Here is a 26,403-nt window from a genome sequence, read left to right as displayed (position 1 = left end):
ATGCTGTAACACACTTTGCATCTGGTTGCTCTGTCATATTCATATTCAAACTATATGAAGTTATATATATGTATATTTATATATATATATATATATATATATATATATATATATAATATAAAAGTATTTGGATGTTTCAAATCATTCAAAGGTAACAGGTGTGTCCGAAGTCTTTATTAACTGCATGAGATATTGGGATGGTTGTGATCACTATTTGGAAAATGTTTGGTCCGGATATGTGAAAATGCTAAAATTCATATTTGTTTATGTATTACATTTGTTTGCAACATATTATTGTTGCAGTCGTTGTCTTAAAATGCGTTCTATTTCACTGGACCAGGCTTTTGGACATAATATGGTCTAGATAATTCTTCCAGAGGGAACCATCAATAATGGACCATCCCTAAAATGCTGAGCAATCCGGGGCCTTTGAGGCCATGCATCAGTTGTATAGTATGGTCAATGTCACACTCAAGGGTAATACTTCATTAACGACAAAAGAAGATAATCTGCATGGAAAGAGTCTAAATGGACTTCTAGTATTGACTTTTACAGTTTCAGTTTGACAAGGAGTAAACGGACAAGACACATTTATCAACTGTCAAAACAGCAAATTTGGTCATGTCGTGTTCTAAACCATTTGAGGAATGATACAGGTTACTAAGTTATATCACTTCATTGGAATGCATATGGTCTAATGTTGAGTATGAAACGATGAAGCAGAGAATGTAAAAAAAAAAAAAAAAAAACATTGACACATCCATTAGGCTAGTTGCTTTACAGTGACAGAGGGATAAATGATATTCTGCATGTGATCTCTGATCCTTTCTTTCCAAATGAAAAATAGAAGACAAGAGAGCATTAGAACACTTTCATTGATTATACGCTTTAAGAGGTGATTGATCCCAGATGGTCTGAAAATGGGCCGAGACAGAGGACCGATTTCAACTATATTATGTGGCCTGTTCCTCATATTTGGCTTTTTCTAATCTTCTTTGAGTTATTGGATTTTCTTATTCTATTTAAGAAAAGCATAATGTAATCCTAACCCACATTGTGGAGACAAATTCAAGATGATTACTTTGTGTCCAAAACAATGAGTCAAGATGAGATGGGTTTTTATGATTCAATATTTGTTTCTGACCCACATAATTGTTCATGTTGTATCTGTGAGCACAGCGTGATTGCGTTGATGTATAATTGTCTGCATAATTGCTGTGCTACATTGCGCATGATCTTGACATAATGCAAGTATCAGATGGAACGAAAATTGCATATTTGACTTGTATGACATGCATGCTGACACTTCAACAGCGCAGACGCAATGTCTGGGCAGAGCGCAATGCATAGCTAGTTACCTGAAATCACTGTAGGGGTGAATTATCCAAAATCCGGCGGACTTAACCCGCTCTTGTTCCCGTTCCACCGCCTTTTCACTCCCAAACATCCGTAGGGAGAACTTGTTGACCCCAGGCTGCAACATTGCCCCAAACTGCCTATGGATGAATCCTGCCTGGTACAACCTTTCGTCGTCCGGCAAAATTTGATCAATGCCATCCAACTTTTCCGGATCGTGGGAACCATGTTGGGCACCAGCACTGCTGCCGCCTTGCGCACCTTGGTCCGCCCCGCCGCCGATCCCTCCAGGGGGGCTCCTCTCCTCGCTAGGGGTGACATCCCCCTCGGTGATGAGGCGCCTCTCCTCCGCCGAGTCTGAGTCGTGCACATGCCGACTGGTGATGGAGGAGAGACTCCCTCGAAATCTCCGACAATCTCCGTTTGAGCTGGTCTTCATTGGTCTCCCAATGTCCGTCTCCATGATCACCGAGTCCCCACTTTTGGTCTCACCGATGCCTTTGCAGCTTCCTCCGGAGGTCGGCGACGGTAAAGGCTTCAGCCTGATACTCTTCCTCCGGGTGTCCTTGTCGCCGTCTTCTCCCTCGCCCATGATAGAGGCTTTCTGTCCAATATGCTGTGGCAAACTGTAGAGCCTTTTACGCATGGAGGAGTGCAACCTGTCCATTATGACATTGAGACGGAACGAACAAATTGAATAGAATAGATGTCCAGAGGAGGATTTGCTATTGTTAAAATGATTGCCACGAACCCCAGAGCTCCCTATCTGTGAGTGAGAGCGAACGGTCTGGGGCTAATCTGAAACCCTGAAAGCCTTACACGGATGCACATGACATGGGCTGCTGTGGCTCTGGTGCAAATATAGGAAGAGTCTCCCCTCGATCATTACCTGGCAGTTTACATGCCTCCTCGCACAGCTTTGACAGTCCGCTTCACCATCACACTCCTGTTAGGCACTATTACGCTCCAACCGTGTGCGCACAAAGTGGAAAAAACAAAGCCATGCACCTTCGCATTGACATGTGAGGGACGTGCCGACGGACGGAGATGGGAGACGAGGAGGTCATGAACAGCGAGGGATGCTCTTCTTTCCCAGATCCTGCTGTCAGCTGTCAATAATAAACAATGCAATGCAATCATGTAACATACATCTGCAACCAAGGACCGCTGTCATCACTGATCTGTCGTCCCAAGCATTCTGGCATTGTGAATATTCATGAAGCTGATCTATTAGGTTGCCATAGAAGCGAGAAATGCAAATAAGCTCAGCCCACCTTAGACTTTGGTTTAAAGGGGTAAAGCTCTCCCCATTCTTAAAACGCTGCCATGCCCTTTTAAGTTATCCTCGTTGTTGTTTCATATCTACGAAGAGGTAATCGCAAAAAAAGTCCTCGCCAAAAATGCTCACTCTCAATTTGTCATTGCATATGATTTGATCAATATTGAGGTCGCACAACATCTGTTCTGATCTGCAGCTGGGGTTAGTGTGCTACTGTGCGCCACTATGCGCAATAGGGCCAATCCCCACCATGCCGGCGATGATTTAACGAGAGACGTTCACAGATCCAACAGGTTTCCACCTCTATCTTAAACTGATTTAATATTAATATCATTTATTGAACTAAAGGCGTAGTGCTGGGTTAGACAAAATGGGTTCTTTGGTTGTGCCTGTGGGGTTCAATAACCCTTTTTGGTTTCACATAGAACCCTTTCCTCACAGAGAGAGGGCTCAATTTGGCACCAACAAAGGTTATTCAAAGAGTTCTCCTACAAGGACAGCCAAATAACCGTTTTGGGTCTACATCAAGTGAATAGCCTCTTACAAAGTTTCAAAGGGTTTATCTGACATTATTGTTAATTTTGCATTGCCTGGCATGAATATACAATGAACCTGATGCCAGAAATCTAGTAAATTATTGATCCCATTAACTGAATATAGTAAATTAGTCATTTTAACGGCCAGCGTATCTGAATCCTGTCCTGATCAAAACACACCATTGACAATGGAACATTAAACGCTATACAGACACACGACTGTTGAATTTCAGTTGTAATGATCATTTCTAAGCCTGATTTGGCTAACCGAGGGCTTGGTAATGAGTTGTTTAGTTGCAGCTGTATGGGCAGAGATCTGTGCCACTATCTGAATCTGAATTACTGACTTTGAATTTGAATTGCTCCATTTGAATTTAAAAAATGACGTTGAATAAAAAAAAATACTTAGAATTGCTCAATTTGAATTAAAAAAATGACGTTGAATATTTTTTTTTTACTAGCTGGCCTGCAGCCAACGATTCCGCGGGAATGACGGAAGATCATTACGCGCACGTGACCCACGTGACTCCCAGGTGACGTCCTGTGTTAGCCACTGTACAACTTCTCCAGCGCGCTTGGCAGCAAACTTGGCGAACTAGATTCTAGTTTCTTAGTCATTTAAGACATTATAAATGGCAACTGTGAGGAAATCTATGTGGAGACTGAGACGTTTTGGCCGTTTGTTGCCTGGGACCAAACAGGACGGTAGCATTAGCAATGCATGGACGGTAAAAATGAGCTAATATTTTCAACACCTAAAAAAAAAGCTAGCTAGCTAACTCGATGAGCGCTGTTAGTTATAAAACTAGGTGGCAGCAGGTTACTCAGTTAGCTTGTTAAACAAATACACGTGTTGCACTAGTTTGTATAACTGGTGATATAATGTTAAGTTCTGTTTCAACATCGTCAGTTCTGTAGCGAAACATGTGAGGCTATAATCATATCTGACTGGATCTATTTCTCCTCAGATGGCGGAGCCCAGCGAGAGTGGAGGGGAGCTGGTGCTCACTATAGTGGAATCCGGTCATATGATGGTTTCTCAGGGCCAGGATCTTCTGGTAAGTTGAATTTGTTACATAGTTTGTTTATTCATTCATTTGTTTATTTTAGAAGAGTGGAATTCCACTTTACTTAGCTTTTTAGGATCGACCATTCAGTAACATTCTAAGCCGGATGGTAGGCTACTGTATAGGCTACTCGCGGCCAGGGTCAGGAGTTTCTGGTAAGTTTGTCACACAGAAAAAGTTTGTATTTATTTATTTTAGGAGTGTGCAATATCACTGTCCTTTCCTATTTGCATTGACTAGGACGTAGTAGACAGAAACATCCGAGGCCGGCTACTCACGGCTCGAGCGTCAGGGCAATGCTGCTGGGCACGAGGCTCGATTCAGCTAGGCATCAGATATACATTACCGGTACATTCAATTCAACTTTATTCGCCATGTGCAGTGCACTAGGAACATGACTTGGTATTCTACCATGCTGAACAAGCCAGGGCTCTACGCTAACCTTTTTCACTAGGAGCACATGTGCTCCTAAATGAAAAATGTTAGGGGCACACAAAGAAATTTAGGAGCACAGTGAAAAATGTAATTATAACACATTTTTATTAGTGATTTTGCAATTTTTGCACCCAAATCACACATTGGCCCATGCCTACAGCCCTACTAGACGCAGAGTTGATGGCATTGTATTATGGTAACTAGCTGTGTCAAGTTCTCCTGGTTAGCAGCATGTTCATTCATTCATCCATGTCATGCCTGTCAGCTAGCAGCTAGCAGCCCAGCCAGGCTTTAGGGCTAGGTCTGTCAGCTAGCAGCCCAGCCAGGCCATGCAGAGGTCTGTCTCCATGCTGCCCACCTCCCTGCTGCTGGGTCAGGCTACATCAGTCACACACGGTGGCCAGACAACTCCACATCTAGGGGTATTAAACTACCCCACATCCAGATGACCAGTCCCCAGCCCCATGCTGCCCGGGGTGGTGACATGTGGAGGTGGCCAGCCCAGCACGGTGCCTCTGCGGCGGCTAGCTGTTAGCACACCACCATCCCCGGGGGTCCCACCTCTCTGCCACACTCAAGTACAACATGTTGCATTTTCATGCCATTAGGCAACTTGCTTCCTAGGGTTTCCTAGGATTAGAGATGCATTTGGACTTCTGGAGTACCTCCACTACTTTCAATGGGTTCTGAAGGTCTGAGAGCTTTCTACTTTCTACCCTGGGTAGTTAACCCTGGTTGTAACCTTGGGTTCAAATCTGGAGTGTGTGGGACCAAATCTGTAGATGTGGTGAGCTAATGAAGCTAATGAAGCTTGAGATGAGAAAAGGGCGCTTGTCTCTTTAAGGCCCAAAAGGGAGTTAGCGATTAGCGATGTTAGCTTAGCGCCAGTTTAACAGAAGTAACTTCACTTTTAACATGACTTCCCGTGGTCGTAGCGGGCTGGCTGACGGCTTAAAATGTGGCCACACGGTTCGCGCAGATTTATTTTTAGAATTAAAAAAAAAAAAAAAAAAATATTTAAATAAATTCTGTACTCGCACGTGTGCTCGTGAATTTATTTCTCTAGTCGCACAGATGTATTTTTAGTCGCAAATGCGAGTGAAATGGTCGCACTGTAGAGCCCTGCAAGCTACAGTACATACAACAGCAAGACGACAATACAACAATACTCAAGACAAAATATACAGTAGCTACCAATATGAGTGAATAAATATACTGTACAACTTAGTGCAAGAACATGTAAAGTGAAAGGTGCAATGATCAGGAGTTATTGAGGAGGGCTATGGCTTTGGGGAAGAAACTGTTCAAGTGGCGTGATGTTTTTGACCTGGTGGCCCTGTACCGCTGTCCAGAAGGGAGTAATTCAAACAAGCTGTGAGCTGGGGTCTATTCTAGGCCTTCTACCCCACATACTAGCATAAAACAAACGTTTTCTCTTCAGAAGAAAGAAAGGCTTGTATGTAGGGAAATCCATGGACCCTTTTACAATTTAAACCACCCACCTTGTAAAATGTGCATCAGAAGAGTTGGCCACCATTAAATACGTAAATAATGGAGAAAATCATTCCTTTTATGGAATTGAGGATATTTGGATATTTATTACGGAAGTAAGGCGTTAATCAAGATACATCGTCCACTTGTTCTCTACTTGTTCTGCCACAAAGCTGAACTAATCAAACATATATTCTTTTTTTGGGTTGAACAGAGAACTCATGTCTTTACTTCATTCTCTCTCTGGAAATACAGGAACATTTTAATTTAAACCTGAACACCAGATGCCTGCTGGCGTTCAGGATGCCTGCTGCGCCTGTGTTCTGTTGCTCATCCTGTTTCCTCCTAAGGCTTGCTGCAGCCAGACTTGGTGCAGCTGAGTGCCTCCGATATCTCAGCTCAGAGGTGCAGTAGAAATGCAATGGCCATACTGCTCCATGCCACGTTGAGTGGGGCATGGAAGTGGCTACGGCTATCTTGCCGAGCCAGGGCGCCAGTACAGGCGACATGTGTATTCAGGTCAGAGCCCAAAGTGCTTTGACAAGAAGGGGATAGTGGCCACTGATAGATTGGCGCCCTTAATCTTAATGCTTGTGAGTATCTTTCAATACAGAGAGCTTACAACATGGAGGCTAGAGGGGAAGTCCCTTCTGGGAATTTTCAGTTTAACACAACTGAATGATCCCATATTAAAATGCAGCGGCTCTGCGGCTGGTAGAAAGGGGGTATTCATGATCCAGATTGCTCCTGTAAAATGTAATGGGGGGGGGCGGGAGGGGGGTTCTCAGAGAAATTGAGAGAGGGAGGGGGATTAGAGACAACTGTAAAATATAATAGGGGAGGGGGGGGTTCTCAGAGAAATTGGAGGAGGGAGGGGAGATTAGAGAAACATGTATCTCGACTCACAGCTAACCTCACTGAATGACTTCCTATGCCACAGAGTATGACTCAGTCCTCTTGAAGTATGCCATCCAATTCACGATATGATAATTCACATATAAGAATAACATTAATCTAATCCTCTATGAGCATCTCAGTGGTGGAGTGGAAGACTATCTACTAATCGGTTTTGAATCTTGAAGTACAGCCATGAAATGTGATGTTTATGTAACAGCTGATCTGGAGACTCAAGTCACTCCAGTGATGTGCTGAAATCCATTTGTAATGGGGAGAATATAAAAAGTGTATAATAATAAGTATGCATTTTATAAGTATGTGATCACCAAATAGGATCAGTTGCTAATCAAGTGCAGCCTCTCATACAGGTATCAAAGCATAAGCGAATGTCAAAATACGTTCTACTAAATTAAGAGCATGTGTAATGGAACCACCAATGGTTGGAACCCCCCCCCCCCTAAACTTAAACCCACCCTTCATTCAACATCTATTGGTTTTGGATATTAACTAAATCTAGGGTCTCAAAATAGCTTGGAAATATGTGGTGAGACCACAGCTTAATTTCGTATGGCTGGAAAAGTGCTGATTCATGCATAGGACCTAAATAAGAAATGTTAGTGTCATAACGAAATACAACGTCTACTCAACAGTCTCTCACTCACAAAACTAGTCCCAGTACTACAACATTCAATCTCTAGCTCCTGATTGTTTGTGTTATTTATTCAGTTAAAGAAATATTACGTTTCTGTAGCCAAGTGTGCTGATTTCATGCTGCTCGCAGGTTCTAGATTTGGTTTCTTAGCAAACAGAGCCCCCTGCAGGAATGCGTATGCAGTTTCAACTTAATTGATTTTGCCCGTTGATGGATGCCTCTGCCTTTTAATACTGTGTGTCTGCAGAGCCAAGCACCAGCCAACAGGAAATCTGCTGCTGTCATCCCACTCCTCAAGAGAGGTGACAAGTTAGACCCTAACTGTTATAGGCCCATATCCATCCTGCCCTGCCTCTCCAAAGTCTTCGAGAAACTGGTCACCAATCAGCTCACCCACCACCTACAGTATTCTCAGCACTATGCAATCTGGCTTTAGAACTGGCTACAGGTGTGCCTCTGCAACACTCAGTGTTAAATGACATCACATGCGCCATTGACACCAAGCATTATTGTGTAGCTGTATTTATTGACCTGGCAAAGACCGTTGACTTCGTGGACCACGGCATCCTGCTTGACAGACTTACGGACGTGGACCACTGCATCCTGCTTGACAGACTTACGGACGTGGACCACTGCATCCTGCTTGACAGACTTACGGACGTGGACCACTGCATCCTGCTTGACAGACTTACGGACGTGGACCACTGCATCCTGCTTGACAGACTTACGGACGTGGACCACTGCATCCTGCTTGACAGACTTACGGACGTGGGAGTCGCAGAGGAATGCCTGGCATGGTGCAGCAGCTACTTCTCTGGCCGTGTACAGTCTGTGAGAGCTCAGGGGCCTCATTCATAACGGGTGCTTAGATCAAATGTTGATCTTACCCGTGTCGTACGTAGAAAACCACGTCAACGTAGTGATTTATACAATTTCAACGTGAGTCAATTTGATCGTGGAAACGATCGTAGCTCGACGTCGAGTATTCAACTTGCTTACGCACATTACCTACTGGTTATGCAGAGTTATTACAGGCATGTGAGCCGCACTGCCTAGTGTAATTCATGCAAGTGGCTCGTAATAAAATTAACGATGTTGTTATCAGCCGAGAAAATGAGTTTAATTCAAGATTTAAAAGGAACTGATGTTTCTGATTGTATTTCAGTCTTCCTTTATATCCCTCCGGAGCTGTCTATCTCCCCTTCAACATGCCTAGTGCCTTCCACGGACCTTGCCCGGCCACGTGCTAAATTATACTGGATTTTCTCCGGTGTCAGGGAGTGAGCAGCCATATAAGAATAAGACCACCTGATAAGAATAAGACCATTATATTATTACAGTATAAGCAGCACTCGAGTTGAGGGGGGATGGCATCCCCCCTGAAATAAAAACAGTCAAAATCACCCCCCTCTTTCCATACTTAATGTCATTTTATCAATGAACGTGGTATTACTGCTATTTCAAGGTGCGAGGGGGCACGCACACATGCAATGACAGTTACTGACACTGAAGTCACTGGCGAGGGGATGCTAAAATTGTCCTCTTATAAAATCCACCACCTCCCCTGATTTTCTTTTACAACTTGAGTAGAGTATAAGCATGTGCCTGTGTGCCTGGTTAGTTGTCATGATCAAACGTTACAAATGCAACTTACAGAGAAGCCACCCTTCTCTGCCCTCTCCCACTTCCAGACGAACGCCTACCCTATATTATAGCACTTGTCTTAATTCAGCCGCTATAATTCAGCCTCTATCACAGGGTGTTAATACAAACCTCATTCACCTGCGTTCATTTTTACCTGCGTTGGTATTTATTGAAGGAAGCACGTACGCAACTTTAAACCATCTCAGCCCGTTTTATAAATAATGCTTACGTCCGTTTAGAAAACTGTGCTTACGTGAAAGTCAAAGATGACGTTCAAGTACTTCTTTATGAATGAGGCCCCAGGGCTTGCTGTCTGACCCACTGTCCCTGTCCATGGGTGTCCCTCAGGGCTCCATTCTTGGTTCAAACCTATTAAAAATGTTCAATAAATAACATTGCTCATGCTGCTGGCAATTCATCCATCCATCTGTATGCTGACGAAACAATTCTGTACACATCTGGCCCCTCTCTGAACACTGTCCTTTCAAACCTACATCAATCCCCTGCTCACCAAAGTCAGAACAAGAGTTGGTTTACTGCAATAAAGAATCTTTCACCCACTCTGCAAAACACATCTTGGTTAAAATGACCCAATTCTACCCATTCTGGACTATGGCGACCTAATTTACAGGACTGCCCCCAAAAACCTTCTCAATAAACTGGACGACATCTATCACACTGCCATCCGCTTTGTCACCGGTGCCCCTTTCAACACTCATCACTGCGACCTGTATTCCCAAGTTAACTGGCCATCACTCCACACCAGGCGACAGATCCACTGGTATCAGTATATTTGTAAATCCATCATCGGCAAACCTTCCCCCCCATACCTCCGTTTACTACCCCCCGCACCTCCTTTGGCCGTCACTCTTTCCAGTTTGCTGCCCCAACTGACTGGAATGAGTTGCCAAAGACACTAAAACTCAACACCTTCATCTCGTTACTCTTTTTTATAAACTCATTACTAGATATAGTCTCTGATCACTGCACCTGCTTTTAAAATAACTTCCCCCTGGTCCCTGCTGTTTTATATACTGTATATATTGTGATGTTGTATTTGTTAGGATGTTTTTAAAATTGACTTATTGTTTATATGTTTTGCCTCTTGGCCAGGTCGTCATTGCAAATGAGAATTAGTTCTCAATTGACGTATCTGGTTAAATAAAGGTTAAATACATTTAAAAAAATGAACAGCAGATTCAAGACCCGCAGTTTTAGGACCGGGGACCTGCGGTTCGAAACTGGTTCTCCGGCTCTGCAGACACAGGATAACTCCTACATTTACCAGGGGAGAGAGGCTGCTGAGAGGCGCTGCAGCTCAGCTTGACACAGAAAAACAACGTCTTAGGCCCGGTCCACACCGCCGACCTGTACCTCAGCAGCGTGTGTGTGTGGTGGAGCTACTGCGGCTCTCACGCTTGCGGCTTCCATACTGGCAGCGTTTCTGCTGCGGCTCTAACTGCGGAGCTGCTACTTCCAGCCCTATCTTTGTACATTGAGTTTGCCTATCAACAGATCATCATTTTCACGCGCGCGACACACAGAAAAAGCAGACGAGAGTCTGAATCTCTAGATGGTGTCTCGTGGCAGCCAATGTGAGACACACTTGCGCACCTCACGCGCGCTGTATGACTGCTCTAACCCGTTAACATGGGTGCCGAAATGAAACGCACACGCGCTGCTGAGGTACAGGTTGGCTGTGTGGACCGGACTTAAATCTCCCCTTGAGAATAATGATACTTATCTGGACCTTGAATGTAATTGTGTCCTACTGAATCTGAATTAGATATTGTCACCTCACCATGACCATTGACCGGTCTGTCTGTCTGTTTTCGTGTGTTTGTTCAGGATGGATTCTCCTTGCTTGATGCCCCAAGCTTCCTCACAGTGCAGCAGAAATCAGATACCCTGTTGTTCAAGGTGACGGTCAAGGTGAGATATTGATTGGTGTTCCTATTTACCTGTGAGCTCTTGGTCGATTAAATGCCTCGAATGCAACTTCGGAAAAGTGGCGAAAACAAAGACGCGCATCTTTAGGCAGTTGGGTTCGTCCACATGCATCTTCCCACTGCTTTCTCCTCTTCTTATCGGTAGGAAAGCTGTGCACACTTATATCACTCCTCATGTTCCCTTTCGCCTGATAGCTACAACCAAACGCAACACAATGTGGCATTGTATATGGCACGTTATATCCACTGCAGGTCAGGAAAGATACCAGCAATAAAAGTTTCACCCATTTTACGTCACTACTGCGCGACTGCAGTAATATGGCTACCTCCATGGGTCAAAATATATATTACAGATTGAGGATTTTGAACATAATGAACATATTTAATGTCTTTCTACCAACATATTTTAGTAGGAGATGGCAATTAGAGCGTATTAAGGCCTGCATGTCTTAATAGCCAGGGTTCCCTTTAAGGACCTAGGCCTAGGGTCTCAATTGTTTAATAAGAAAACAGAGTGCCCTGATTTTGGCAGCACCCACATCTCTTTTACAGTGTATTAAACTAATTGGACGAAACAAGGCAGCTTCAGCGAGTTTTGGTAATTGCAATTTGTTTTGTCGCCGCTTTATTTAACATCCAGATTACACATTGAAGTGAGTGTTGCATTGTGGATGTTTGGCAGGGTTGGTTTGCTGAGACAACAGTGTAATTGGTGATCAAATACCGGATTTTATGGATCTGAGACGTTAAGTGAATTTAGAGCAGCCTTGGCAGGACATGCCAGCAGTGTACGGTGCTCTGCTCATAGTTTGCCAAGGGCCTGTCTCGTGTGTGATGTGTTGGCTAAAGTGCTACTCTGATGAGTTGTAAAGTGGACAGTAAAGCTTGTTGTCTGCAGGTAAATCTTACCACAGGAAATGTGACACCAGGCAAGACATTTTGTCTTATTGCCAATGTGGTCAACATTTTTGACTCAAGTAATTCCCAAATTCTTCAGAAAGAAGCACATTTATGCAATGCATGTTTCACAGTTTTTCAATGACATTTGGTGGTCTAATGTTCGAGGCATTCTAAAGTCTAAAATACAAAAAAATGCAAAAGCATGGATGCCACGTTCTGTACTACCTCAACTTCTGCTAGTCATAAGAAACTAACTTAATGACACACACACACACACACACAGATATCCTCACTTGTCAGTAAAAACACACTGAGGACCCTATCAGGAGCTCTCATTCAATGTCACTTCGACTATGCCGTAACATCATGGTACTATAGAACCACAAAGGCCCATAAAACAAGACTCCAGACAGCCCAAAATAAACTGGTTAGGCTTCTGCTAGGCCTCAACCCTAGGACACATCTAACCGCTGCTCATTTTTTTAGCCTTGATTGGCTACGAGTAGTTGACAGAGTGCAGCAGCTTGCACTGGGCCTGGTCTTCAAGATACGCTACACCACAAAGACACCCAAGTACCTGTCAACATACTTCCAAAAAGTGAACAACGTCCACACATACAACACCAGAGGAAGCTCCACGAACCACGTTCAACCGCGTTGCACCACAAACAAGGGGTTAAACTCGTTTGCAAACTATGCAGTAAAAATGTGGAACGCCCTTCCTATAATCTTAAAGGAGTGCAAAACACTGCCCACCTTCAAAACCACTCTCAAAAAACATTTACAGGAGGCTGCAATCCGTAACTGGACCCTCTAAATCAAAAATCAGATTAAAAGACCCGAACTACCCACTGTACATACTTTGTGTTTTGTCCCCCGCCCCCACCTGTGGTGTATGTCCCCACCTGTCCTACCCGCTGTACATACCTGATGTTTTGTTGTATTGTTCTTCCCATGATGGATGTATTTTTATCTTGTAGATAGTAATAGTTATTTGTCTGTATTATCTTGTAGATAGTACTAGTTTTTTTTTGTCTGTCTTACATGTAACGATGAATTGAGAATCAAGGACCCCAATTGAAATAAGCCAGTGGCTTTCTTGGGGTTTTATCCTTTTAGTTGACCTTGTATGTAATATGTACTTTCATGTACCTACTTCTGCAAATCTTCTAATAAAGTTTTCAATCAATCAATCAAAAACACACACACACACACACACACACACACACACACAAACAGAGAGGGATGAATAGATGACTCTGCCTGATGCTTCATCCCACTTCATAAAGTGTGTGTGTGTGTGTGTGTGTGTGTGTGTGTCTGTGTGTGTGTGTCTGTGTGTGTGTGTGTGTGTGTGTGTGTGTGTGTGTGTGTGTGTGTGTGTGCGCAGGGGGAGTGCCGTCTGATCAGGATGCAGTTTAGTGGGAGCAGCAGGGCGGAAGCCCTAGAGGAGTGTGGGAGTGCTGTGCTCAGACTGCAAGACTACCTGCCTGTCACCACACAGGGGGGTCCCCCACCCCCCAATCGCTCCCTCACAACTCCCAATCAGCCCCCCACAGAGACCACTGCACAGGATCAGCAGGTACTCCACCCCACAGAAACACTCAACAGTCTCACACACTCACACAAGCTCCACTGATGAAGAGAATATTTGATACTCTGATATATCCAAAGTATGTTTGAGAAACTGAGACAGCTGAGCCTGTTAGAATAGATTAGCTCAATGAAATGAAGGCATTGCATGTAATTACTTCGCTTAAGGACTGCAGGCCACACAGTCACCACTAGATGGTGCTATTTACAAGCGTGACAAAAAAACAACAACTACTCCCTTGGGATGGCATGCCAAAACCACAACTGGGTTAAGATGGATTATACTGTATGTGTATGAGTCAACAGCAATAGGCCTATGAGATATTGTGTGACATGTGGGATGTGATTAATCCCTACCGCCTCAACACACAAAACAGGGTAATAAACCTGGAGTAAAACACTATAGACACATTAGAAAGAGCTCGCTGATGAAAAGGCTATGCCTGGTGGATATCTTTCAATTAATAATGAGTCCATTGATTTGATTCTTAAACCACTTGGCCCGATGCCCTGTAGTCTACCAACAGAGCTGTGTCTGTATCTCCTTAGCCGTCGTGTCATCAGACGAGGGCTGGGGAGCAAAGAGGAGCGGAGGCCGGGGTCGTCCAAGGCTCCCTGTCCATCAAGCGTCTTGCCAAGGTACTGAGGCTCTGAGACAGGGATAGGATTAGCTTCTTTGCTCTCTGTGAAGCGCATTGGGTCACATTTTGTGAGAAATGCGCTATACAAAATACAACTTGATTTGATTTGATTTGATAAGATGGATCATTGAATGCACATCAGGCGAGGCTGGCGGAGGTAGACATTGGAGGACAGGCTCATTGAACTGCATGGGATGGAATGATTTGTCACTGTTTAATGGTGGTCATTTCATGTCCTGATGTATCAATTAAGTGATCTTAATGCTATGGGCTAAATATACTGTATTGAACTGCATAATTTTTAGGATTGCAAATATTGCTCTGAATTGTAATTGTTTGCCTGAAATTGACAGACTGTGGTAGGACATAAAAATAATATGCTTTTTCTGACCCTTAATGAGTCAATTGAAATCCGTTTTTTTAACTGCCTGCCTATACTCTACCATTCCATAATGACCAGATCCTTGCTCTATCTTTCCAAAGCACTTCCTGGGAGTTGACGAGCTCTCTCTGCCCCTGATGTACCGCCACTCTGCTGTGTCCCATGGGGCCCTGGAACCTTTTCTCCGCCTCTGCCTCCTGGACCCCGGCTTCCCTGCCTTTGTGGAGGAGGTGGAGGCAGAGCTGAAGAGAACGCTCCAGGAATGAAGCTTCAGCAGCAGCCAGAGGGAGACAGGTCAACTCAATACACACAGCACATGTGGGTGTGAGGTGGGTGGTTTGGGGGGGGGGTTGTGTTGATTTCTATGCTGTTGGGGGTTGTGTGTTGGGTTGTATGTTCGCTCCTCTTGATCGTGGTATTGTAGCTTCAACACCGACTGCACAAAAGTCGCCTCTGCACAAAAGGATTTTCGAAGCGAAACACAGACTTATTTTGGAGCCTTTTATTTTGAAAAATTATTGGTCTCATATATTTTGTTGTAGCTATACTGTACGTAGCTCCTTCCATTCCCACCCTAATGTAGGTCCGTTTGCACTGCAACACACATGGATACACTGTATTTATAGAGAGGACTCATGCAGCTACGGCAGTGCATTTTACTATACCAGCTTCCCAGTGATCCCACAATATTAAAGCTTCTCTGAGAAAAACAAACTGCCCTCAATATATATCTATACATGAATACATATTGCATAGGATAATAGCCATGCTGTACAATTTCAGAAAAATAAAAATGATTGAATAAAGTAGGGAAATATAAAATTGTTTTCTTTTTCTTTCTTTTTTTCTTTTTATAGATATACTATCATTTGAACACTCATACCGCAACATATACAAGACATCTAAGTTACTCTGAAAATAAATTTGAAAACACTTAATTGTCATTTTATTTAACTAGTTAGATACATATAGTCATTTTCTGTAATCATTCTCAATTAAATACTGCCAGACACTGCAAAGCTCTGTGCTTTACAACAATGTGCTTTTCACAATAATTATTCTGTTAAGAGTGGACTTCCTCTTACTTACGTACTTACTTCCCCTTAATAAATCAAACATAGTTTGATGACAATAATAAGCTGTACAAAGTTCCTCAAGAATATAACAGTATTTTTCAGTTAGGACGATTTCATTAAAAAAAAAACTCATTTGGACGCAGAAAGCCACACAAAGATGAGGGAAACAAAAGAGAAAGTATATTCTGAGCATCCTATTGTGTAATAATCTTGCATGCATTTTACATGATATGTAATACAAAAAGGATCACCTCTGGTCCGAGGCCATGATAAAATGAATAAAAGAGACAGCACACCAAAAAAAATGAAGTGTAGGCCTACACCTTTATTGGATCTTCATCCAGGGATCTTCTGGTAAGACTGAATAAGGCATGCTTAAGACAGCCATTTTGTACTTTTCTGCCAGTGTTGTGCTGATATTGTTTTTCTCAAAAGAGACACGATGTGCTTCATTAAAAATCGCCCAGAGCTCCACATCTCGGATACCTTCACACGGTCAAGATATGCAGATAGTATATCTGAGAATAGAAATCAGAGAGAACACGTTACTACTACTGTATACTGTGCATATAATCAGATCCCTGCATCAGGTCCCCATTGACGTTCTGAAGCCTCAGGTGCTTCTGAGGCGGTTTTTACCAGAATACTCACTGCAAGGAGTAGACTCTCAGTTTGTATTCCTCTGGCGCAGGTTTTTGTCTTTATGGTTGTTTGTCGAGTTTTTCCTAATGGGGGTTTAGGGTTAGTGTTAGTGTGTAGTAAAGCATGCAGTTACCTCCTGGGGAGGATCATTTAATTTAAAATGTAGAATTCACGGTTGTATCCCCGGGACAGTAGCTACTGTACTGTAGACAGGATATCCTGTTGCCAGATACTTACATTGGTGCAGCTGGCTCGTCGTCTTCAACACCAGGGGAGAGAAGAGGGAAAACGAGACAAAAAAGAACACAGTATTAGATGTAGGTCGACGACGCTCAGAATACTGGCAAGCACAATGCACCTGTATTTGTCTTACTGATGCTGCTGATATTGAACTGTAGTGACATACCAAATGGGTTCAATGACATGATTGTTGATTATAGTTGTTAAAAAATGATCAGCATTAGGGGTGTAACGGATCACCTAACTCACGGATCGGATCGTGTCACGGTTTTTGAGTCACGGATCGGATCATTTTTCGGATCAACACAAAACATAAAAATAAAAATAAAATGCTTGTTCCTCGAATTCTGTAAAAACACCACTTTTACTGTGTAAAACCCAACAACATTCAAGATGTCAAAACTGGTATATATATATATATAATATATGTATATATTACACATACAGTACAGGCCAAAAGTTTGGACACACCTTCTCATTCAATGTGTTTCCTTTATTTTCATGACTATTTACATTGTAGATTCTCACTGAAGGCATCAGAACTATGAATGAACACATGTGGAATGATGTACTTAACAAAAAAGTGTGAAATAACTCTAAATATGTCTTATATTTTAGATTCCTCAAAGTAGCCACCCTTTGCTTTTTTGTTGTTAATACATTTTTAAAAAAATGTTAATAAAATATATAATAATAATATTATATATATATAATAACATATTATTATTAACACATATTATATTTAATATTATTATTATATATTTTATTAACAACAAAAAAGCAAAGGGTGGCTACTTTGAGGAATCTAAAATATAAGACATATTTAGAGTTATTTCACACTTTATTTTTCAATACATAATTCCTATGTGTTCATTCATAGTTTTGATGCCTTCAGTGAGAATCTACAATGTACCAAATAGTCATGAAAATAAAGGAAACGCATTGAATGAGAAGGTGTGTCCAAACTTTTGGCCTGTACTGTACATATACGGTACATACATAACATATTCTACACTCAAACATTAGGCTACATATTAAACAGAAACACACAACTTAAATGATGCAGTAGGAGAGAGGGAGGAGGCACCTGGTTGCAGCAATGAATCACTGGGCTCTTTAAAGCAGACAAATAAACATGTTTTATACCACTTTTAACTAAATAATAAAGTGAAACCTTACTTTAAACATGGTATGAAAAAATTGGCTACATTATCAGAAGTTGTCAAGCTGCCTTTTTCGTGCCTCCCGTCAACACACCAGGGTGATGTCGCGGCAAATGTGTGGCCATGCTCGTACGACTTTCTCGTTGCACAACGCTTAAACACCGTAACTTTTTTATCGACCACACTTCCAATGACACTGTCCGTCATTGTTATAATTGACAGAGAAGCCAAAGTGCTCCCATACATGGGATTTAAATGACGAGGGAGGCATTTCGAGTTCTTCTCTGTCGCCAACATTAGCAGCACTCGCCATGATACACTTGGGCTGCGTTCGTAAATTTGCTCTGAGAGCGCCGGAGAGCACACTGGGTCCGACGTCATAAAGGGACCAAGTAATTTGATTGGACAAGAGGCGTTCCATGAATGCTGATCAGATTCCAGAGCGAATTTACGAACGCAGCCTTGTTGTTCTGGATATTTTTTTTTCATTATCAACCTATCATTGCGCTTTAGAGTAAAACAAAGCACGCAACTGTCGTGTCTATCTTTTCATGGCAACTCTACATTGTGATTTACAAGGGATATTAACTAATATTAAGTAATATTATTACTTGGTTACATTTTGCAATTGATCCGCGGTACACATGCGTGCCGAACCGTGGGGGGCGATCCGTACGGATCACGGATGATCCGTTACACCCCTAATCAGCATGAAACATCACAACAAAAGTTCACACAATGTTGGGTATCATGGGGTTCTCTTAAGTATCCTTAAGTGTCGGCCTGTTTCAAGGGTTATATCTGAGATCCAGTGGTTGATTCTAAGCGTAAATACTAAGCTGAAAATAAAGATTGCTTTTCAGAAACCCAGTTGTGTTGAAAGCCTATTATTACGACATTTAGGTCAATGTAGATAACTCCTCATATTGGACAAAAGCTTCAACATACTAGCCATCCATTGTATTGTAGATGTTCAATTATTTCCCATCTAATTTAGTTGAACGAATTCTCTGATGGCTTACTACGCATGAGCAAACAAGACTTGTGTATTTGACGAACATAATGAAACATTTTATCCCATGGCAAAATGGTATACTGGAAGAGTACAGTTAATAATGTAATATAATAATAAGTAACAATAAACACTGCAACGTTATGTTTTAGTACAGTTGAATTACACAGCATGCAGTATGAGTGGACGTTATCATTTCACATCGAGTTAGTTCATAGACCCACTGTTTAAAGACGGCATGTGTTCACCACACATGAGCAGGGGTCAATAGGTCAGTACACGTTGAAAGTGCGTAGAGCGTCTCAATAACATGCAGCCAAAGTTCTGGGGGCAGCAGCAGCATTCAACAGCATCAACATGGAGCAGGTATGGAGGTCACGGTATGGAAGGAGACAGCATGGCTTGCAGACATGCTGCATCGCATCGCTTCACCCTTGTCCTGAAGTACACTGGTTGACTTTGGCACTCTGCCACGTGAATTTGAATGGTTCTGGACATACATATGGCATACGAGCTAGAACTCATACTTCAGGAGACGGGTGGAGGAAGAGGACACAGCAACAGTCTTGGGTACAGAGGGGGTAGGTCTATCAGTCTGCCACCGCCCGCCCCCAACCCACAGTTGTCCCCCTATGTTGCCACCTGAGTTAACAGCCAACCCCCAAATGCCCAGTTGTCCAGTCAGGCAAAAATAATTGGTTGAATACCTACTTAAAATCATGGCATTGCAAACACACAACAACAAAAACACAAGACTGTACAGTGTGGAGATCACTAAAAGAATAGCCGGGGAAATGTCTTATTATTCTTGAAAATTACGAGATGTGTTTTTGACATCTGGTGTCTAAGATATCTATCTGTTTTATGTTTCCTTACATAGGAAATAAATAAGTATATTTTTTCTTCCTGGATCATATTTTGCAATTTACATATAATATAGAATTATATTATATAATTTGTGCTTCAAATGTACCAGCTTGTTCCCAAATGACCTCACACAGTAAAGGCATGTGGAACCTATCAGGTTGTAGAAATAAAAGGCACGACAACATCTAAATCTTTGCTTCATCAGCACTCTTAGCCGTGCATGTTCAGACACAGCTGAGCCATCACAAGGACAGAACTCCTAATGGGAACGTTCACAGAACAAAGCTGTGAGGAACGCAGGATACTAAAAGGAGATTTCAGAGAGAGCCTGTACTAGTGATGCAGGGTAAGCAGTGTGTCCTCATCTCTGATTTGGTTCACACAACCGTGACAAATATAATCTACCTTAATCTACCCCTCCCCCTCCTTCCCTCCTGTACTGTAGATAAATCCTAGAACAAAATACAGGCCTTGTCTGCTGGTGTAAGAGAGGCATGTTAATGCACAAAGCCGATGCTGGGATGCATTACTCTCTGGTGAATCTGCATACTGCATTTGAATCTGTAGAGTATCCGTGTTCATATTGTGTATTTATTAGCATAAGCTATTCAACACTTAAACCAACATGTTGAGTGCTGCCTATATAGGGTATACAGCTATACACAACTCAGACCTGCAGAACAGTGCGGTATGATTATTTTTTTCACTTCCACTGTTTATATTCCTATTTAATTCTTTATGATACTGTAGCAACTACAGTACACTCCCATAGACAGGCAAAGAAGACGAGAATATGTCTCACTATAGCTGTGCATTTGTATGGACTGTATGCTATACATTTGAACATCAGAGTCCATCATATAAGTCTCCTATTAACACAAACTGTGTGGGCGACTCCAAATGAATTTGAATGGTGGAAATATGTCATTTTAACATGTTTGGCTTCTTTGGTGAGACAGCTGGAGTGAATTTTTTGGTCTTCAATTTTATAAACAATTGTTCATGACATCATGGTCTGTATGGACTGTAGTAGAAAGGCTGACAGATACGGGAAAAAGTCATTCTCCGAAAACATGCAAGATCTCTCACTTACCACCCATTTAGATTATGATGCCATTCGGAAAGAGGGGGGAGAGAAGTCATAGTAACCAATTAAGTCAAAGTTGATAGGCTGGTAAACCCTCATGCTTGTATATATTGATAGGACCATAGGCTGGTAAACCCTCATGCTTGTGTCAACTGAATCGGTTGTTTGGTGTAAGGCTGTAGAAACAATGGCCATTAACAGAGATGACAGAGAGAGTAATATGTGTATATATAATATGTGTGTGTGTATGTATGTTGTTGAAATTGCCTCACATCAAGAAAATAAAATGTTCTCCCCCATTACTGTATCTTCATAACCAGACCCAGTGATGTGTCGCTTAGCCAAGCAAAGCAATGAGTTAATTAGTGTAATAGTAATTTATTTCAATTGCCAGATTTTGCCAATGCCAACATCTTGAGAAAATAGAAAGTATTGGCAGCTGAGGCCAGCAGTGTTTTTGTTTACAATACTGTATTCTTGGCAGTGAGCTTGCACTCAAAGAACAAATACAGATTTTTGCCATAAAACAAACACATTGACCGCCCCTGATTCTGTTTCTCATCAAAGTCTTGAATAATGTTCATGTTTGTAAGATGGGGGACACAACGATCGCTGTCATTAGTTATTGTCATTAGTGTGGCTCAGCAATAGCAAACTGTTTAAAAGGTTAGCTGTAGACCACCCCTTGGTTTCCTAACTGCGTCTAGAAAGGTCATATTAGCATGTATGCAATGTATCTCCTCCTCCCTCTACACTGATGGAGTGGCCAGGGAGCCGGTCCCTCATCAGAGGTCAATTATTCACCACAGGCCTCTCCACTGCCAACGCAGCAGAGTCAGCGTCATGAATATTCATCAGCGTATCTGCCCTCTCGACATGTCCACTGACTGGCCACAGTGCAAACGTCCGTGGACAAACCCCTCCGTTTGAATCCGTTCTTGACGGCTGGTTGACCTTACAGCCTAGTCCATAATCAGATACCTGAGTAACTGTTCAACTTCGGAATCTCCTGAGATCTCGTGCTCCAGGAGCAACAGAACCTGACTGTTCAGAGGTGTTATTACCATGCCCCAACGCCCTGGTGATACCCAGAACACAGTCCTCTGAGAGCACTGGCACACTGTATTGTGCAGGGAACATGGAGGTTGGAACCCCTCTCCAGTAATTCAACGGAAGCATCCGGTAACAACGGAGCAATAGGCGGGCTAGGTTTCCTTCTCTTTGCAAGTGTAACAGAGATGGTTCGCACACAGCGAGCGCTAGTCTTACCGTCGATCACCTCGTCCGGCCTCTTGCGTTTCTCGTACACCACGATGATGACGACCAGGATGAGGATCTCGGCTAGCACGCCCAGGAAAGGCCAGAGCGGTGCCAGGTGGCTGCGGACCCGCAGGATGGAGGTGTGGGCGTTGGTGCCGATCACGTTGGTGGCGTTGCATTGGTATTCGCCAGGGTCTGAATTGATGTCCAGGTTGAGGATGTTCAGCTCCGTATAGTTGTCTTTGTTGGTGATGAAAAAGCGGCCTGAGGAGTTGTCGATCTCCTACAGGAGAAGGATCGCTCATCAGTTGGATCACCGGACCACACAGTACCTTGCGATTATCACCACATTCCAAACATTGATCACAGAAAAACACTATCCAAAACTAATCAGTACTCAAGTTGTAAAAGAAAATCAGGGGAGATGGTGGATCATATGGGGACAATTTTAGCATCCCCACAGTGTCAGTGACTTGGTAAAAATGTCCTTGCATGTGTGCGTGCCCCCTCGCCCACAGTATTTCTCTCAATATGCGCAAAAGTAAATGTTGAAATAGCAGTAATACCACGTTCATTGATAAAATGACATGAGGGATGGAAAGGGGGGATGGCAGTTTTAGAAGGGGGATCATTTGGACCGTTTTTATTTCAGGGGGGATGCCATCCCCCCTCGTCCCCCCTCAACTCGAGTGCTGCATGTAATAATCAATACGTATGTCAGAGTCACATACCGCGTAGGTCGCTCCCTCAAGCTTATGCCATGTCCAGACGGGGTGAGGGTAGCCCACAGACTTGCAGTACAACAGCGCATTTTGCCCTTCGTTCTTATTTTCACTGCGCTTGTGGCTTGTGATGTCAGGTGACGCTGTAAAAAAAAAGAAGAAGAAATACCAAGAGGAGTTAAGAGGCAATTACATGTTATCCACTACGGGCGTAGGACTGATTCCTTATCCTCTTTCATAAATAGCAATTCAGCCCATATCAGATGCTATGAATTAGTGAAGTCTGGTGGGCTCTGTGTTGATTAGGTTAACTGGCTTGAAGATGTGCTTGAAAGTGATTCATTGAGTATTTGGGGAATGTTATGCAATTTGGCTGAAGGGCACTGTCCTCCCTTGAGATGAACATGTACTGGAAAGAGTGTGAATTATTACAGATCAAGGCGGGAGACAAATTGAGCAGTTTTACTCGATTTGCCAATTTCTTAGGAAGGTAATGCTACTTGTGTGTGCAGAGGGCTTGGTTCCAGATGCTGCGGTTTGAAGAACACATCATGCTGAATCTCCCAGCTAGGGCATTCATAGGTGGTCAAATCTGCCATGTGCCAAAAACACTTTCTTAAAGGTGAAATGTGTGAAATCAGAGAGTCTCTGGGTTCAAACAGAGAATCCTCAGTTTAACTCTGTTCTGCAACAGGGAGATAACTGCTACAGCCTTTCGCTAATCCCTGAAAATTACGGTAATTCCTTCCATGCAATTAAGCAGGATCAGGGAGAGGCCTAGAGCAAGCATGTCTGCTGTGATGGAGTAGGAGTAGCATGAGTTCTCAGTGACATCACCCCCGTCTCTAATTATGGTGCACATGTGCTCTCTGAGCGGGGTCGGATGGAGGGGGCCACGTTCATCAGTGCCTCATCCACAGCCCACTATGCCTCTGATTGACAGCATGGACACTGCCCCCTGAGTGGCGCCAAAACAGGCAGAAACCTCCATTTCACACTCCTCCTGACAGCCTGTGATTACTGATCCCTATGCTTGTGTGTGTGTGTGTGTGTGTGTGTGTGTGTGTGTGTGTGTGTGTGTGTGTGTGTGTGTGTGTATCAGAGGGGTATTAAGCAAGGCACCAGGTCATTGTAGTCAATAGGTCTGGAAATGGTGATAAGGCAGTCAGATGACATTTACTTGACGCCCTCATCTCTTAACCCCCCCCCCCCCCACACACAAACACACACACACACACACACACACACACACCACTGTGTTCTCCCATTTGAGGAAAATAGGATGATTGTGTGGAATTTGGAATTATCTATCATATAGTAATATACCTAGAAGGCCATTGCAATTTACTGAAAATAAGACTATCCAACAATAATAATACATATCCAGCTGGCCTGGAAATAAGACTGTCCAAGATCTGTTGATATTGGAGTTGAATCATCTTCGGGTAGGGGTTAATGGTTCAGGCCATACGTGAGGTACGTACCTCGGTTTTGGGGTGACGCTTCGGTTTGATCCTCGGTTTTTAAAGAAAAACTCATTTCAGTTACCCATTTGAGTTTAAATGAAATTGACCCCAGCTCCAGAGCAGAATCATACTATAGACTGTAAAGCCCCAAGACATCATCACATGTTCAAATTCTTAGGCTTTGTGGCTCATATACGGAAATATTACACAAAAAAGGAATAATAAAAAAAGGATTTAACTTCTGATCAGTAATCTAGCCTACACTTCACTAGACAGGGATAACGTTTAAGTGACTGCAAGAGGAGCAGAGGAGAGGACCGCGGCCCCATTGCACTAACAAGGACTTCTTCACTGGCTGAAGTAGTGTCAAAAACTAAGTGGTATAGTAGCTGCCTGACAATTCTCTGCTGTTGTAAAACCAAAACAAATCCATCCCTCGAGGTTACAATTGGAAGTGAAGTGAAGTGAATGCTCATATGAAGCGGTAAAATGTAGTCAACTCGCAGCTGAGTCAGTCACTGGAAATGGGCAAGCATAAATACCTCAACATCCGATTGTTGTTTGAATGTCTTAACACGCTAGACCAGGAGACTTCAACAGTCAAGTCGGCTATTCACATGCGATTGCTGAGGGGAAATCATTGAGAGAATAAAAAAATATGCTTTTCCGCCTGCAACACTAAATATGTTGAACTACTAATTCATTTGGCCTGGCCTAATAGGCCGACACGCAGAGTAGAATGTCCGGCTTGTTGATAAAACGAAGAACGGCAAGACACGGGTGGAAATGAAACAAATGTTGTGCCCCACGGTTCACTTCGGCTTGTTTCCCGAACAATACGGGTATTACCCAAGAACCCTTACCACCCCGACCTCGGGTGGTTAAACACCCGTTTGAAAACATACATAAACGGGGGGAAAACTAACTGAAAAAATATGCACGCTCAAGACAGCTTATCATCATGGACAATAAACTCCTGCCATTAGAAACGGCTGGGACCGGATTCTGAGGCTTAATCCCACACCATCACACAAGCCTCCATCTGTTGCCTCAGAGCTGAATGCTGGAGGGCTCAGAGTGCCAAGGACACTGTAGCCGGGGGGTAGCGCAGCCCACTGCTGCCAGGACCAGAGAGCCATGCTGGCCTGGCCTGGGATCCTTTACCAGGGCCAATAGTGGGTCACCTAGTGCCCTTAAAGGGATTCTATACACCAGGGCAAAGTTAATTGTTTAAAAAAAGGGGGTCACAACCATGTACTGTTTTTGTTCTCAGATATTGGACATGGATTTTTAAATTAATTTGACCATTTTGGTAACCTCTCTTTAACAACCAATAGAAAAGCATGCAATTATATCTGCATACAAAAAACCTGTCCTGCTCATATTTTCCTTTTCCAAACCAAGACATCTGCATGCTAAATACTGTCCCACCAAACAACCATCTCACTAACTCATGTCTACAGCCATCGTAGTAGAGGCCAACGGGCAATGTGCAGTCATGGTGTTTGTCCGGGAAAAACTGGGCTGCAGACTTCCACAGAGGTTACAGGCTGCAGTCGCCCCGCCAGCCGGCCAGGGCGGTGGTGCATCTTTACTGGAGATGAGGCCTGTCATCTCCTAGGCTGGCGGAAGCAGAGCTGCTGAGCACATGCTGTCATCACACACGTTACGGAGCGAGGCAGCACTGAAGACCGGCGCAGCACAACAGCCCGGCCACGCTCAGTATGCAGCGTAGCGATGTCTCAACAAATTGGCTTAGACACTACAGACAGGGGAGCTTCTCTTGAAGAGAGTTTCACAGCTCTACCTTCACCAGAGAGATCTAATGGAAGACGGGAACCAATATAAACAGATGAAAGCTGAGCTGTCGACTTTAATCTGCCTTTGCATGGTAGTATCTCTTTTTTATGCGAATCGTGCGCTTCAATGAATGGATATTTAAAAAAAAGACTTGTTATTTCAAATGTGAGGTCATTATGTAGATTTGTATATTTACTTACTGCATTTATTGTGTATGTCTACAAGACACACAAAAAGTACAATGAA

General features: G+C 43.1%; 3 protein-coding genes across 3 annotated transcripts in view; 1 reads left to right on the top strand and 2 right to left on the bottom strand.

The window, feature by feature from the left end:
- Positions 1-2,023, bottom strand: part of hcn4 (hyperpolarization activated cyclic nucleotide-gated potassium channel 4) — a gene marked incomplete at both ends in the record, with an annotated part of 72,001 nt that extends 69,978 nt beyond the window's left edge. Inside the window, one exon of the mRNA XM_080539719.1 lies at positions 1,359-2,023. Within this exon, the coding sequence (XP_080395845.1) occupies positions 1,359-2,023 (665 nt within the window). The remainder of the gene's footprint in view (positions 1-1,358) is intronic.
- A 1,780-nt stretch (positions 2,024-3,803) lies between these two features.
- rec114 (REC114 meiotic recombination protein) lies at positions 3,804-15,088 on the top strand (the record flags this gene model as incomplete). The annotated part of the gene is made up of 6 exons (XM_080539718.1): positions 3,804-3,899; positions 4,140-4,229; positions 11,206-11,289; positions 13,597-13,788; positions 14,364-14,438; positions 14,924-15,088. The coding sequence occupies 6 exons, from the start codon at positions 3,804-3,806 to the stop codon at positions 15,086-15,088; spliced, it is 702 nt and encodes a 233-aa protein (XP_080395844.1).
- Positions 15,089-16,565: 1,477 nt separating this feature from the next.
- LOC308164731 (neuroplastin-like) overlaps positions 16,566-26,403 on the bottom strand; it is a gene marked incomplete at both ends in the record, with an annotated part of 31,632 nt that continues 21,794 nt past the window's right edge. Inside the window, 4 exons of the mRNA XM_080538751.1 lie at positions 16,566-16,623; positions 16,778-16,799; positions 22,179-22,452; positions 22,901-23,034. Of these exons, the coding sequence (XP_080394877.1) occupies positions 16,566-16,623; positions 16,778-16,799; positions 22,179-22,452; positions 22,901-23,034 (488 nt within the window). The remainder of the gene's footprint in view (positions 16,624-16,777; positions 16,800-22,178; positions 22,453-22,900; positions 23,035-26,403) is intronic.

This window comes from Nansenia antarctica (genome assembly GCF_963989245.1).
Source record: "Nansenia antarctica genome assembly, chromosome: 9".
NCBI lineage: Eukaryota > Metazoa > Chordata > Actinopteri > Argentiniformes > Microstomatidae > Nansenia > Nansenia antarctica.
The sequence above is the reverse complement of the archived record's forward strand: the minus strand, read 5'-3'. Positions and strand labels throughout refer to the sequence as shown.